This window comes from Macrobrachium nipponense, chromosome 6 (assembly GCF_015104395.2).
Source record: "Macrobrachium nipponense isolate FS-2020 chromosome 6, ASM1510439v2, whole genome shotgun sequence".
Lineage (NCBI taxonomy): Eukaryota > Metazoa > Arthropoda > Malacostraca > Decapoda > Palaemonidae > Macrobrachium > Macrobrachium nipponense.
Window position 1 is genome coordinate 115,675,278 of NC_061108.1, and position 16,909 is coordinate 115,692,186.

At 41.5% G+C, this 16,909-nt stretch overlaps 1 protein-coding gene across 4 annotated transcripts in view; it reads left to right on the plus strand.

The window, feature by feature from the left end:
- Positions 1-16,909, plus strand: part of LOC135216017 (GPI ethanolamine phosphate transferase 3-like) — a 133,951-nt gene that overhangs the window by 99,821 nt on the left and 17,221 nt on the right. For all 4 annotated transcript variants that reach the window (XR_010314785.1, XM_064250954.1, XM_064250953.1 and 1 more), the window contains 2 exons: positions 1,010-1,222; positions 14,086-15,836. Coding sequence is in view for 3 of the 4 variants with exons in the window: in XM_064250954.1 (XP_064107024.1) it covers positions 1,010-1,222; positions 14,086-15,836 (1,964 nt within the window). In the remaining variant the exon portion in view is untranslated. The remainder of the gene's footprint in view (positions 1-1,009; positions 1,223-14,085; positions 15,837-16,909) is intronic.

The following is a 16,909-nucleotide window of genomic DNA, read 5'->3' on the forward strand; positions in this document are numbered from 1 at the left end:
TTGCATTTTTCCTAACTATACAAACCTGAGGTCCTTTTACACATAGTCCCACCTCATGCCACCCCTCACTCTGCATTTTTTGCTTGGGTCTAAAGCAAAAGTGATTCTTCGCCTCCCAGTCGCGCGGCGCGCCCAATGTCGGACAAACAGTTAACTACTGAACTCCCTTGTTCGAAAGCTTACGACCATCCAGCTGCCGCTAGTTACCTTCCTATTGTAAAAGGACCTCAGGTTTGTATAGTTACAAAAAATGCAATTTTGGACAAATTGTCATATTTTAACATTTGTCCGTATGAGGTTTCACTTGTAGTATTTATTTTTGTATATATGGATTTTTTTTTAATATTAGTTACTGACCAGCATTTAGTCACAAAATGGTCAAGTTGATTTTTATTTAAAAAAAAAATTGCCATATGTATTTGAAAAAGTAGAAGACAAAATGGAATAATAATGTAATATGCTAATTTTACTGTATGAAAGTACTGTGATAAAGTACATAAAATAATTTGGCTTTGGGACCAAAACCAGCTTACTATCATTAAAAATAGATATGTATGTACATCAAAAGTTAAATATTACATCTAAGCTGATTAGCAGTTTGTAATTCAGAATTGAGTGTTTTACCACAAATTACTTTGCCCCTCTCTCCCCGTAGATAAAAGGGTAATTTATTATAATGAAAGATTTTAAGATCCCTTTGTATTGTTCTTTAAGGGAAATTGGCTTCCTTTTGTTTTCTAAAATCTTTTGGCTATATGCTAAGACCACCATAAAAATATAACTGCAAAATGTGCTGAAAATGTGAAATCTACCATCATTGAAGTAGTACAGATTTTACAAGAGACATAAAAGGGCACGAATGTGAATGTATTGTGTTATAGCATTGTGTTGTTTTGTGTATGATGATTTCAAGTATTGTTTACAAATGTTACATTTGTAATTAGTTTACTCAGCCTAGCTTGTTCAGTAACTAAGTGAAGTTAAATTTGAGTTATTTCATGTTTTGCAGGTTCAATAGGGCTTTCTTGTACCCTTCTTTCAATGTCATGGATCTCCACACAGTAGACAATGGTGTGATTAGCCATCTAGATGAAGAATTAGCACGTGATGACTGGGATATTATTATTGCACATTTTTTGGGAGTTGATCACTGTGGTCATCGTTATGGTCCAGATCACCCAGAGATGGAGCTCAAGTTGCTTCAGATGAATGAAATGATAAAGTAAGTTTAAGCTTTGTTCTCTCTCTAAAAATAAAAAAATAGTATTTACTACCTTTTGATTTTTTTCTATGAAGTTTTGCTGTTCAGTCATATTTTATGACTTTTAAGATAGCTATTTGTTTGTAATTGTATTTTAAAATTGTTGGAAGGTTTGGAACTAAGATTTTTTAATCCAATACCAGGCTAGGCTATTATAGTTATAATGGAGTTGCTGGAATGTCTGAGTTTCTTTAATACTAACTCTTTGTTCCTACAAGAATACAAACCTTTATCATATATGGATTACCTTTAGCAAAAGCCAATGGGGTCATTGAAGCTTGGTAACTAGGTAATTATGTAATTAGTAGCAGATAAGGTACTCTCCCACTCACTCTGCTATTGGTGATGTTCTTTCTTTTGACTGCTTTGCTGAATAGGTAACTTGGGTTCCTCTTCTCAACAGCTATTGCTGAACTTTATTATTTTTGAGTGGTTAGGGACTTTGGTTTGTTTGTTTTAGATTATAGTTATGATAATGCCTGATGATTCTCCTGTTCTTAAGACTGATCAACGTAGGTGTGTAGAGAGTGAGCATGTGTGTGTGCAAGGTTCATCCCCTCCTTTGACCATAATGCCTACTGTTCTTTCTGCAGAGGTCAGGAGTATATGGAACACTGAACTGTGTTCTCTCTTTAGATTGCTATCCTTTTGGAAGAAGTATGGGTTGAAGTGGTAGCCGTATTATCAGCTAGTAGAACAAGCAAGTTAACATGCTCTTTCAGGCAAGGTTTGTCACACAATTGGTGAAACATTGGCCTGTATTATTTGCCTGAATAACTTCCTCCCAATTACATCATACACTTGCGCTATTCCATCAGTGGTCGTGACTCATCAAGACGAAGGTGTTGTGCTTCTCCCAGACAGTATTGTATGTTGTCGCACGTCCAAATATGTGACTTCATGGCCAGTGATGGATGCGTGTGTGTGACTGGACGGCTGTAGATCATAAACGCCTGTGCAATGCCTTCTGGTCACATAGGTATCATCCAACAAACATTACCTTAGTGACATCTGACAGGCATTCCATATCTTCTATGTACAAGATCAAAGTGGACCTTCGACCTACCACACAGCGCGTTTGCACAATGTCTGAGAGCGGACCATTGACCAATCCCACAGCCATTCAGAACATCTGTGCAATGCCTTTTGGTCACAGCAAAATCTGACAGGTGTTACCTTGGTAGCACTCAACAGGCGTTTCATGTCATCAACATGTGAGATCAGTCTTCTGAAAGTTACAACCTTCATAACAAGTCAATGGAGTCCTTCAATCAAGCCCATTTGGCCTTCATTGTGGGAATTGACAGTCTTTGTTTTGGCCCAAAGACTTCAACACTCCTCAGGTAGGAAGAATTCTCTTGTTTCTTCTTTTATTTACAATTTGGATTGTTCCTACAAGAATATTGACCTAACGCTTCAACTTTGACACAAGTAGTTGCAGTTAGTCAATCAGCAGGTTGGTTCCTTTACAGTGAAGTTCTGTGGAACCATTCCGTCCTACACCTGCTTATGAAACAGGCTTTAATTTTGATCATATGAGAAATTTTCCTGGTGCCAGTAGAATTATTTTTTTAGCTCCACAATCTACGATTCAAACCTACTCAACTGGTTAGGTACTACTTTAGTCTGGATCCTTAAGACTTCAAGGTGAAGGAAGGATGAGGAACTTCTTCACTTTACTAACTTAGCCTAGCTAGTTTGAACCTACCTTTACCATCTTAGCCTAGCTTAAGTGGTTGAGTCCTTAGCCTAGCAAGTGGTTGGGTTCTTAATTTAGCAAGTGGTTGAGTTCTTAACCTAGTCCAGCCTAGCCAGTTCGAACCTACCTTTACCATCGTACCCTAGCTTAAGTGGGTGAGTTTGTAGCGTAAGTGGTTGAGTTCTTAGCATAGCCTAGCCTAGCCTAGCCAGTTCAAACTTAACTTTACTTACTTAGCTTAGCCTAGTGGTAGATTTCTTGGCCTAACCTGGCTAGTTCGAACCTGCCTTTACCAGCTTAGTCTGCCCTAAGTGGTTGAATTCTTACACTAGCCTAGCTAGTTCAAACCTGTCCTTACTGACTTGGCCTAACCTAGTGGTTAAGTTCTAGTCGTAGCCTAGCTAGTTCAAAACTATCTTTACCATCCTGCCCTAGCCTAAGTGTTGGAGTTCCTAAGCTATCCTAGCTGGTTTGAGGTTATCTTTATCAAACCTGCTCTTCAATATATCTTCAAGAGTTTGGGATCGGGTTAAGTTAGGTTGGGTACAATTCCTAACTTAACCTACCTTTATGTATCCAAGTAACTAGACCAGTACCGTACCTCAATTTCCTAGTTGTTCTTGTCTCTGCAGGAGTCAAGATCTGTCTTTAGCGCTGTGCTGTGTTGCTCAGGAACGTCAGCATGTTGGTTCCTTAGTCAAAGGGGGCTAGTGTCTCCTATCATCATAGGACATCTCCTCTGTTGGAAGTGCATGTTCCTTTGGTAGTGCAGGGACATATATGTCTACAGTGCAATTCCTTTGACAGTGAACAAGTTGACAGTAGGATATTTAGAACGTTTCTGTATAGAGCATACTATCATAGGACATCCCTTTGGGGTATCCAATTGCCTCGTCAGTAGGATATTTAGAACGTTTCTGTATAGAGCATATTATCATAGGACATCCCTTTGGGGTATCCAATTGCCTCGACAGTAGGATATTTAGAACGAGTCTGTGTGTAGAGCATATTATCAAAGGACATCTCCTTAGCGTATCCAATTGCCTCCTCTGTCTACTTGGAGAGGAACCACGTTATATCGCTTCGCTACACAGTTCAACAAGAAGCTAGAGGTCTACTGTTCATGATCCCATGTCTGTTCACTGGGGCAGAGAACTCCCATCTGACTACGTACTGGGAACAACCTGGGAGGTTATGCATCTCCATTCTGCTTGTTGTGCTATGTCTTGAACATAGTAATGGGATCCTAAGTCTTAGGATGACTCTAATAGCCCCTCGTGGCCCCAAGCCGAGTGGTCAAGAGAGATCCCACCTTGCCACAAGCTTCTCCGCCAGTCTTGTGTGGAAAGATACCACCAATCAGTAGGATCTTTATCTCTTCATATCTAGAGTCTGTCCAGTATTTCTTTTGAGCGAGAGGATCTTCGTCAGCTGTATCCAAGATGAGCCTACTGCTGCTGTGATTGGTGACATTGAAGGGATTTCTCTCCACTCAGAATTTATTTTCAGTAGATAAAGACCGTCTGGATCTTTTTCAGAACAGAGGAATTTCTTTCTGTTTTTTTACCAGCGAGGGCCTACAGGGCTGGCTTATAATTACGGTCAGTCCCCAGTTATCGACGTACTCAGTTAATGGGGATCCGGTTGTATTGTGCTTGTCCAGTGGGCACGATTAACCAGTTATTGGCACCATTAACTGGTTATCGGCACATTGCAGTTTCAGTTAATGGCAGCTTTCGCTTATCAGCACCCCACCGAGAACAGAACCCATTGATAAGTGAAAACCGTCATTAACTGGAAACGATATGGCATAAGCGCTGATAACTGGTAAATGGCGCCTCTGTTAGGTATGTTATGGCGCCAATAACTGGAACTTGGCGCATTATGCCGCTATAAATCACTGATTTTGTGGCACTAGACAAGTGCCATAAAATCAGAATGCCATTAACCGTGTCTGCCGATAATTGGGGACAGCCTGCAGTTCATCTGAAGATGTGGACATCACCTCTCCTTGGGAATTCTGTATGCTGTTCAATTGCCTTACTGTAAACTGACTTTGGAAAGTTTCCTTCGACCATGGCTTCATTGGAAGAGTTGGAGAGCTCCATGGTCAGGCTTATGATGTAAACTCTTAAGGGGTTAGGGGTCAGTAGCTTTCGAATTTGGCCCGGAATTCGTGGCTAATACCCAGAATCCCTCGGTTTATGGTGACAGATCAGCCTCCTTTTCCGTTCCTTAAGGTGTGAAGTTTGTTATCACCAACCTTCAAGAGTTTTGGCTTTGATGCATCAAAGGACTGCATTGTTACCTGAAGGGCTCATCAACTAGAGCATAGGTGCTGTAGACTTTGTTAGCACAAACCAGGCCAATAAAGAGGTGTCCTAGAATACCCTTTCGTTTATCTACACGAAGCGATTAGGCAAGCCTACTCCTCATCATCAAGTTCTATCACCAATTCATTGCATGCAGAAGCTCATAACACTAGAAGAATAGGTTCCTCCTGGGTATTAAGAACTTATCTGTTCGAGGATTTTGAATGCTGGTTCCTGACTGGTTTCTACCTGAAGGATGTTACCCATAGATCCTTGGATATTTTTTCCTTGGGACCAGTGGTTGCTGTTCGACAAGTGTAACTCATCCAGTGCCCTTGGTGGGACTTTGTATCTTGCCTAAGATGATTGTGTGGAGTAGAGAATAAGCGAGATGATTGGTCTCTTTTCTTTCTTTTTTCTCCTTTCTTCATACCTATGGGCGGGCAGTTTGAAGAATTGACACATCACACATTGGAACTGGCTTGATGCAGTCGAGTGTTGCAGCCATACTGTTACAACACTTTTTATGTTCCTTAAAACATACAATCTGCTGCTTCTCAGTAGCTTCAATTCCTCTTTCCAGCAAGGGCATTGAGGAGTGGTGACAAACCCATTTCTTGTGACCAACATGGTTTGCTGCTTGAACAGATAAGTAGTTCTTTTTGACTTCTTTTTATGCAATGAATCTGGAAGTGTTTCATTGTATTTAAACCCAGTGGACTGATTGTTAGATATCCACATATGTAACATCTCAAAAGGCTTAGGTCCTCCTCTTTAGAATTCTTATTTCTAAGAAGAATGATCAGTCGGTTCAGGATTCTCATACCTCCTTATAAGTGTGAGTCTATCTTACTGTTAAGACCAAAGGTTTGTTCTGTATATGAACAAATGACACATTTTCAATTAATTTATATTTTACATAGCTAACAAACCAGAGGTCATAACGTTGACTGCCCTCATCTAACCACCCCTCTTATGTACATAGGCTACCAGCAGTGCCTTTCAGCTCTTGATAAACCCACTGTGCCATTCATCTGTTTTTCTCTCTCTCTCTCTCTCCCCCTGATGAATATTTTAGGCCCACCCTTTCCAGTGCATCTTCCATGCCTTCTATCCAGCCATTGCAAGGTTGTCTTCTCCTTCCTCTGACTAACACGTCAGAATCATGTGCTGTTTTCACTAGATAGGCTAGTGACTGAACCATCTCAAAATACTGTGATGCATACTTTCATCCAAACCAACCTTTTTAACACTTATCCATATCTGCACATTTCTCACCCTATCAATTCTTACACTGCTACAGTTGATAAGGTAATTTAATAATCTTATCAAATACTGGAAGTGCAATGCAGTCATAGGCATCCAGGATAAATTTTTCCAAAGTACCACTTCATGTGAGGATATGAGAAAATAGATAAACTTGCTAAAAATAGCAGCAGAAAGATTTCTTAGGGGATATTCAATCTTAAGACCTACTAAGTATTGAAAAATAGTAAATGATATTTGACAATTATAGGGAAACTTGTTGGTTTCAAATAAAAGGAAACATTGCAAAAGTAATTTTTATTGTAGTGTCTTACCGAACAATTATAGAGCCGTGATTTCCACGAGCGGCAGGATACTAAATTCAAATTTAGCGCGTCGGCGTCGCCAACACTGGTGGTGATGACGTCATCTCCCTCCACTCGCGGGAGAACCAGGTACAACTGCCCAGGTGAATCCAATTCTTTTCCTGCCGGCGCCCGGTGAACATCGATGGTCGGTGCGGTTGGATGACTGCTTCGCTTTTTTCTTGTGGATTTGATCTTCGGAATTGGTGAAGTACTCTTTTTTGGCGTTGTTGTTATTTTGCTTATTATTTAGGCGTTGCCATGTCGGATTCTAGTCCGTCGGGAGTTAGGTTTTGCATCTCAGGATGTAAAACTAGATTATCCAAGTTAGAATATGATTCTCACACTAAATGTGTTAAGTGTAGGGGACAGGTTTGTTCAGCAGATCGAACATGTAACGAGTGTAGTGATTGGACTGATTCTCAATGGAAGTTTTTTAGTTCATACTCGGAGAAATTAGCTAAAGACAGAATTAGAAAAGCAGCACTTAGGGAAAGTAGACTTAGCTCTGCTTCGTCTTGCGATGCTTCTGTTCCTTCTGTTTCTCCTCAAATTGTTATGTCTCCTTTAACTACACCTCCTATTCCTCCTACTAATCCCACTTCTCCGGCTTCCCGTGTAGTTTCTTCGACACCATTGCCAGTCTGGAATCGAGGTTAGATCAGAAATTTTCGGTACTAGCGAATACGGTTTTGCAACTTGGTAATTCAGTTAAGACGTTTTTGGAGAAAGCGGCTTCAGGTAAGAGTGTAGTTGAGGGTGCGTCTGTCTGTCCTGACACGTCTCCTAGACAAAGGTCACTGTCCAGCTCCCCCGCACCGGGGAGAAGACATACCGGAAGTCCAAGGGAGTCGATCGGGATTTGCCCACAGACAGGCGCCTCTCTTGTTGAGCCTGTTGCGCCTCAACAGGGCTCGGTTAAGCGTTGGAAAGGTGTTGCGGTCAGACGCCTTTCGAATGATTCAAGCGATTCGTCTCCGGTCGCGCGGCGCTCTTGGCGAGATTCGCCCGTTTCGCGTCCCTTAAAGAGGCGTTCAGGCGCCGATTCTTCGCCTCCTCCAGTCAAGCGGTATAAGGAGCCTGAGAGTAGGGTTGCTCCGCGGCCGTTAGCGGCTCGTTCGTCGCCTCAATCTGTGCCTTTTTCGGCTCCATCTACTAGTAGAGATTGTGGTTTTAGCGCTGTAGCTAGCAGTTCTAAGGGTGTTTCTTTAGGCGCTTTTTCGTTTTTCTCTGTTACGCCTGATGCGCCTGTTTCGCCTCGAATTTCGGCGGCTCAGAGCGAGGCGCAAGTAGTTTTTCCGCCTCCTGCTGAACATTTAGGCTCTTCCAAGCCTATGTTAACTGTTTTTGATTCGTCTCTGGCGCCTTTGCGCAAGCAGTTAGAGATGTTAACCAACTGGATGAATGAGTCCAAGGGTGGTTCGAAACCTTCAGATCCGGTTGTAGTTCCGTCTACTTCTTCGGCGGTATCGGAGAATGAAGAAGAAGTAGAGGAGGAGGATTCTCATCACCTCTCGTGTTATTCACGTCTCCTTAGATTTCTTCTGGTATCTTATCCAGATTATTTTGAGAAAGCGGCTCCGCGCTCCCCAACTTCGACTTTTTTGATGAGGAGGAAAACTTCAGACCCTCTCCTCCCAAAACTTGTTCTATCTAAAGCGGTTAGACATTCGTTGAAAGAGACTGAAAAATGGATGTCTATGAAAAGAGACTTAGGGAAGGCTCTTTTTGCTTACCCTCCCTCTAAGTTGCTTCGTAAGAGGTATAGGTTTTATGTAACTGGGGAAGCTCCTTCTCTGGGAGTTTCTGCCTCCTCCCAGGGAGACTTCTCCAGTTTAATCGACTCCTCTAGAAGATCTGCTTTCGCCGCAGCGAAAGTTTTCTTTACAGCGCCTGAGTTGGACCACGTTGTAAAGAATCAATTTAAACTTTTGGAAGTCTTTAGCTTCCTTGATTGGACTATTGGCGCTTTAGCGGCCAAGATCGAAGATTGTCCTTCTCTTTCTCAGGAGTTAGCGGAGGATTGGATTGGTGTTCTGTCCTGTGCGGACAAATCCATTAGGGATGGATGTGATTAGTTAGCTTCGCTCATCGCCTTTGGTACCCTTAAGAAAAGGCAACTTTGGTGCTCCTTTGCTTCTAAAAGGGTTACTTCCCAACAGAAGTCTGCTCTCTTGTTTGCTCCGTTTGTGAAAGATAACCTCTTTCCAGACGATGTAGTGTTGTCAATTTCGTCTGCGCTAGATAAGAAATCTACTTCGGATTTACTGGCACAGTCTACTAAGAGACCTAAAGCTCCTGTGGAGACTGTTCCTTCGGTTTCTCCTCTGGCCCAAGTGCCTTTTCGAGGGAGAAAACCCAAGCGCTTCTTTCGGCCGAAGTCGAATTTGCGACCTCAGTCTAAGGCCTCGGCCAAGGTTAACAAACCTTCCAAATGAAAGCTCGGTTCTTCATGCACCAGTGGGAGCCAGGCTGGCTATGTTTTGGGAGGAATGGGAAAACAGAGGAGCAGAAGCCTGGGTAGTGCAAGTACTCAAGTTCGGCTATCGTATTCCTCTCGTTTCACCTCCCTCGCTCTCACCTGTGCCAATTCCATTCCAGGCATACTCTCCGGGCTCAGACAAATTTCTGGCGCTAGCCGCAGAAGTGGAAGCGCTTGTTCTCAAAGAAGCGATAGAACAGATAGAAGGGGATTTTCTCCAGGCTTTTACAATCGCCTTTTTGTAGTTCCCAAGTCATCAGGGGGCTGGAGGCTGGTTTTGGATGTGAGCGCCCTGAACTTGCATGTCCAGAAAACAAAATTTCATATGGAGACCACTCGGTCGGTTCTGGAGTCCATCAGACAGGGGGATTGGATGGTCTCTCTGGACATGCAAGACTCTTATTTTCACATTCCGATACATCGCGAATCTCGGAAGTACCTGAGGTTCATGTTCGAAGGCAAGGTGTTTCAGTTTCGGGCGCTTTGCTTCGGACTAGCGACCGCTCCTCAAGTTTTCACCAGGGTTCTATCCCCGATAGGAAGCTGGCTGCACATATTAGGAGTAAGAATCTCCCTCTATCTGGACGATTGGCTTCTCCAGTCGGAATCAGAGAGTCGGTGCATGAAGGACCTTGGAACAACTCTGGATCTTGCCAGAAAGTTAGGAATTCTGGTCAACAAACAGAAGTCCCAGTTGGTTCCATCTCAGAGCATCTTTTATTTGGGGATGATTCTGAATGCTCAAGTTTTTCGGGCTTTTCTGTCCCCGAAGAGGGTTCAAGGCTGTCTGGAGACAGTTCAGGAGTTCTTGGACAAAAAGGTAAGTTCTGCCAATCAGTGGATGAGGCTCCTGGGCAAATTGACGTCAGTGGAGAAATTTGTGACGTTGGGAAGACTGCACATGAGACCTCTGCAGTTTTTCCTGAGAGCCTCTTGGTGCAGGAAGACACAACCAGACTCGATTACCTTTCCTGTCACAGATCAAATAAAAGAGGACCTAAGGTGGTGGCTCTCTCGAGCAAGGTTGGAAGAAGGGTTAGATTTACGACCCATCCTCCCGAACCTACAGTTCTTTTCCGACGCATCGGACACAGGTTGGGTAGCCCTACTGGGAAATCAACGGACTTCAGGAGCTTGGTCGGAGAAGGAGAAGAAGTTCCACATAAATGTAAAGGAACTGTTAGCAATTTTCTTGGGGCTCAGACAGTTTCGGAGTTTAGTAGAAGGTCGAGTAGTGGCAGTGCATTCCGACAACTCCACGGCTCTCTCGTACGTGCGGAAACAGGGGGGGACTCAGTCTTTCTCTCTGTACGAAGTAGCCAAGGATCTCCTCCTGTGGTCAAACGAAGCGAAGGTTCAGCTAGTCCCGAGATTTGTTCCGGGAAAGATGAACGTTCTGGCGGACGAGTTAAGTCGTCAACAGCAAGTGTTACCTCTGGAGTGGACTTTGGACAACAAGATTTGTCAGAAACTTTGGAGCCTTTGGGGACGACCGTCAATAGACCTGTTCGCGACATCAAGGAACAACCGTCTTCCTCTCTTTTGTTCTCCAGTCCCAGATCCTCTAGCTTGGTCGGTGGACGCAATGCTGTTGGATTGGTCGGGTCTGGAAGCTTATGCATTCCCTCCGTTCGGTCTAATAAGAGAGGTGCTGAACAAGTTCATGTCGCACAGCAATGTAACACTAACGTTAATCGCTCCCTTTTGGCCCAGGAAAGAGTGGTTCCCGGACCTCCTCCAGTTGTTAGTAGACTTCCCCAGACTTCTTCCTCCAGAGAAGTGGCTTCTCAAACAACCGCACTTCAAGAGGTTCCACCAAAACTTGTCCGCTCTAGCTCTGACAGGGTTCAGACTGTCCGGAATCTTGTCAGAGCGAAAGGATTTTCAAGAAGAGCTGCAGAAGCTATCGCTCGTTGTAGGAGAGAGTCTTCTAACAAACTCTATCAAGGGAAGAGGAGAATCTTCAGAGAGTGGTGTAGAAGTGCTAAAGTCTCTACTTCTGCGACCTCTTTAACAGAAATAGCAGATTTTCTTCTATTTCTTAGGAACTCTAAGAAACTGGCTCCTTCGACGATCAGAGGATATAGAGCCATGCTCTCTTCGGTTTTTCGACATCGAGGTTTGGATATTTCCTCCAATTCAGATCTGTCGGACCTCATTAGGTCTTTCGAAACCACTAAGCTCCCGCAAGATACAGTGACTTGGAACTTAGATGTGGTGCTGAAGTTCCTCATGGGGCCACCGTTTGAGCCTTTGAAGTCGGCTTCACTCAGGAACTTGACTAAGAAGGCACTTTTTCTTATTGCACTAGCTTCTGCTAAGCGTGTCAGCGAATTGCACGCTATAGACAAAAGAGTCGGTTTCTCTCAAGGCAATGCTGTATTTTCGGTATCTTTGACCTTTCTAGCCAAAAATGAGAATCCTTCTAATCCTTGGCCGAGGAGTTTTGTGGTAAGGAACTTATCTGATTTGGTTGGACATGAGGAGGAAGAAAGGCTCTTATGTCCAGTCAGGGCTATTAAGCAGTATCTGTTTGCCACTAAGGGTATTAGAGGACAATCTTCTAAGCTCTGGACCTCGGTTCAAAATCCCTCTCGTCCTCTTTCTAAGAATGCTATATCGTTCTTTATTAGAGAGCTTATCAGGGAAGCTCACTCGCAGTCCGAGAACGACAATCTTTCCGTTCTGAGAGTTAAAGCTCACGAGGTTAGAGCAGTGGCAACTTCTTTAGCATTCAGAAAGAATTTATCTTTAGCTTCGATTCTTCAGAGCACGTTCTGGAGATCGAATTCGGTTTTTGCGAGTCATTATCTCAAAGAGATAGAAACGGTTTTCGAGAATTGTAAAACGTTAGGTCCGGTGGCGGTTTCTGGCATGGTGTTGGGAGAAACGGCACAGGGGTCGTCACCTCTATGCTAACTTTTCACCTTGAATAGGTTGTCGAGTTCAAGGGAAGCTGGGGGTACTGAGTACCTGGGATACTCACCAGTCTGTTAGGTCAGATTTTACAATGGTTGGGTATATATGTTTTTAAATCTGGTGTTGGTGACAAATGTTTTGTATGATTGAATTTCTGGTCTTAGCCCAGGGCAAGGGCAATCTTTGTTGTTACTATCCTCCGTCAGTCAGCCTTGACTCGCTTGAACTACGGAAGGATTCCACTCCTGTAGAGGCTAACTTTGGTCAAATTCCAATTCCTCTACAATAGTAAGAAGAGCACCGACCAGAGGCAGTAACAGTCTGCTGTAGCTCTCTTACAAGGTAAGGTACAACAGACACCTTGAGTGTTTACTGGTATTGCAATAAATGTAACCATTTAAAAATACTAGTGGTCCACTGAATCCCACCTTCCCATAAATGTGTAATCAGCTCTATAATTGTTCGGTAAGACACTACAATAAAAATGAAATTTTCATTATTAAAATGAAGTTTTATTGTATACTTACCGAACAATTATGATTATACCCACCCTCCTCCCCTTAGGTGGACGGACGGGCAGAAAGAATTGGATTCACCTGGGCAGTTGTACCTGGTTCTCCCGCGAGTGGAGGGAGATGACGTCATCACCACCAGTGTTGGCGACGCCGACGCGCTAAATTTGAATTTAGTATCCTGCCGCTCGTGGAAATCACGGCTCTATAATTGTTCGGTAAGTATACAATAAAACTTCATTTTAATAATGAAAATTTCATGTTTCCCAGAGTACAGCAGTATGCTCAGGCAGTGGTAAGTTGCTCTTTGTCATTTGTAGAATTAAAGGAAGCAGTTTTGTTTGTGGTATTGTTTGCAGTGATTAGCTAATCTGGTTGAGTGTAACACACATGTTGATCATATGCTTTAGTTTTGGAGATCCAAGACTGATTTCTCTTTGGGGTTTGTGTTGGGATTGGCAGCAAGTTCCAGGGAGGAATGGAAATATGACTTAGGTGGAAATTTAAATTTTTGGCAGAGTTTCTATAACAGATGGAAGTTTAATGATTATGAGTCAGAATATAATACTTGTTCTTTTTAGCTGAAATTCTAGTTATCAATTTTTGTTTTGTTTTGCAGTAGCTTGCATTCTGCAGCAAAATAAATTGTAACATTTAAGTCTTAGCATATTATGCATTTTCTTTTAGTATTTTTATTTTTCTTTCAAATATATATTGAGATTTATGATCTGTACAGATTTTTTTTATGTGCTATTCAGTCAATGACCCAGGTAGTCACAACACCCTACATAGCCTCAATTGCTTTCCCAGAAAACATAAGCAGATTATCAACTTCAATAACCCTCAATTATTTTCCCAGCAACTGTAAGCAGATTTTCAACTTCAATAAGGCAGCTGTTTTCACTTTATATGATTGCATAGTACTGTCATTTTTTAAAACAGGTTTTATATATTGTAGGTAGCAACAATTCCCATATGCCAAGTTTAACCCTGGTGACCTTGTGATTGATGAAGGTGCATCTGCTCTGTTGAAAAGTTTTTTGTTTGTGGGTGAGAATGAGAAAAGTGTTGCTTCTTACCATAGGGTCACTTATTACCCTTGAAGACCAATGTATAAGTGGTTTTTTGTTTTGTACCAAAGCAAAAGGCTTTAGGACAGTAATGGTTTTATTGTAAATCACCGTTTCTTTGAAATAATTTTTTTGTAGATAATGTAAGTTTTAATTTATGTCCTGTGAAGAGTTTTACAATTTTTCTTAATTTTAATACATTCATTTTATGTATTTACAGGAATGTTATGAAGAACATAGAAGATGATACATTGCTACTGGTGTTAGGTGACCATGGCATGACCAGAACTGGTGATCATGGAGGAGATTCTGTTGATGAAATTACTGCTGCCCTTTTTGCATACAGCCATTCTCTTAACATTCCATTGCCCTTACAACATCAGTCTGTCCCGTTCCCAGTGGCACAAGTTGACTTAATCCCTACTCTAGCACTGGCCTTAGGAGTTCCAATACCTTATTCAAACTTGGGAAGGGTTATAGAAGATCTTCTTATTACTGTGAATCACACTTTTGAGGAAGCTGCTCATCATCAGGTTTTTAGCCTTGAATTAAATGTGCATCAGGTAGCAAACTATTTAGAGGAATATAGGAAGCATGGCAGCGAGTTTCCTGATGACATGTGGCAGAGGCTAGAATTTTTAAGTGAAAAAATATCACGTGATCTCCACGAATTGCCTCTAGACAAGCAAAAGCAAGTGTTTGTGGAGTATCTTACTTTGGCAAAGTTGATGTGTGAGGAAGTTTGGGCTAAGTTCAGTATGACAGGAATGACTAGCGGTCTTCTTCTTATGGTTGCTGTAATTACTTTGGCTTATCTTGTTTTGTCTAGTGAAGTAATGGCTGATGACGAGATGTGTATTGTTAATCGTATTTTTTATATTACTCTCTTTGTAAATGCCTTGTTTGTTTTCTCATTTTATATTAGTGTCGTCATTCTGGGATTAGTTGCCTTTTTAGTGTTGGCAATATTTTTATATTTTCATAGGAGTAGGTTTTCGAATATATTTGCTAAAATTGATCTTTTGGAAATCATTCCATTATTTATTGCCCTCTCTGTATGTTTAGGAACGTTTTCTAATAGTTATGTTGTTGTAGAAAATTATGTTACAGCATTTCTCTTAGTATCAGTTGTAACAGTGCAAGTTTTCTCAAGTTTTATGAAGCAACAAAAAAAGAAATCTGTTTATGGTTTACCAAGCAAACTAGTGAAGTGGGCAAGTAATTATTGGGGCCTTATGAGCATTTCATCTCTTCTGGTAGTATTAGTTTGTGTACGCATTAGTTCATGGTTTTGGAAGTGTCGTGAGGAACAACCGTGGTGTATACCAGGTCATGTACATACAACCTTAGCTGGTCTTCCTCAGGTTATGAGGAATTGGCGCTACTTCACCAGTGTTTTTTCACTTATTCTACTAACATGGTTACCTCGTCGATGGCTAATGATGTGTGGTAACTTGAATGGATCAAAATTAGGTGTAGTCTTAGTAAGGAAAGTGCCTGTGATTTGTAGTATACTAGTAGCAAGTCATTGGGCTTTACAAGCTGTGCCATCATTGCAGGGATCTCCCTTAAGGATGTATGTTGTATTACCACCGTTGTTAACATATTTTTTTGCAGTATTCCTCATGGCACTCCTTTTCTTTGTTCCTCTGTTGATTTATGAAGTTCCTCCCAGAAAGGATGATATAGGGCCAGTGACAGAGAACCCATATAATTGTATACCTCAGCTGTATCATAGCTTGAAAGCAAAGTATAGCACTGACAATCCAAAGAGACAAAGCATTCCCATTGTTTACGGCCTTGCAACTGCTGTGTCTGCCCCATTGGTTGGTACTCTAATTGTGTTGCTCATTGTTATTGTGCTATTGGCTGGTGATGGTGTATCACCAGGTATCCTCCTCCTAGTAGGAACTACAGTAGCATGTCTTAGTGCGCAAGCTGCTTCAACATGGATGAATGCAGATTCCTTAGGTAAGGATAAATTTGAATTTCTGAGTTTTGGTAATTTATTTATTTTAATTAATATACAAGTACTACAGCTGTGATAGTATCATCAAACCCTAATACTATTTTACAAATGCTTATGCTTCTTTGGCAGGTGCAATAGATTAGTCAAATTTAAAAGAACAACTGATGATTACGCAACCTGTTGTGAGCAATGACCCTGCAGCTGATTCCAACCCCATGCAGATGGGGATTCTGTCATTTGGGGCACATGGGACATGTAAAAATTAAGGCAAAGCTCTGATTAACAGTGATGAGTTCTAAAACAGTGGCCCGTAATCTTTGGCAGCTTGTAAATAGTCAAGGATTGCCAAAATTCTCTTGACAGAATGAGAAATAAAAAAAAAAATAAAAAAAATTCAGTGAAGGTAGATAAAGAGAATTAGGAAATAAGGCCTGGAAGGTTGGGAAATGTTATCAAGAAGAGTGAGTTTGTGTTGTACAAGAAGGATATAAATGAACAAGTACCACTTTAGTATGTTTCAATAGGGGTTGTAGTGGAAGCTGTATGAAATAGAACAGAGCTGGCTAGTTCAAGGGCCTTCCTTGAGGTTACCTTCGCTAACTGTCTTTAACAGTCACAATAGCTGTTATCTATGTACAAAAACCTGAAAAGAAAAATATAAGTTCAAATACAATTCCTTCTCATAATATGGAAATTCCTAAAATTCTAATTATGCTAGTTTCCCTCAAGTGCAACCAAGTACTATAATGACATATCACCAATAGGTGAAATTCAGCATCACACATACATGGATATTAAGAAACTTCATTGAAGCTGCCATCTTTTATCCAAAATATTAACATACTTGACTGGTTTTGTGACTGCAAGAATGGCATAACTTCACACCCTGTTGTTATAATTATGTAAATACAGAAGGAGAGTTTGTAGCAATTGTCCATGAAATGAACCAACAAAGATGCTTGATTGCAATCTCTAAGCTGATTGTAATTAACAGTGATTTCATAAATTTTGATGAAGTGTATTATAGTCATTAGTATTTGTATTGAAAACATGTCTAACTTCCTAGCAGTAATTG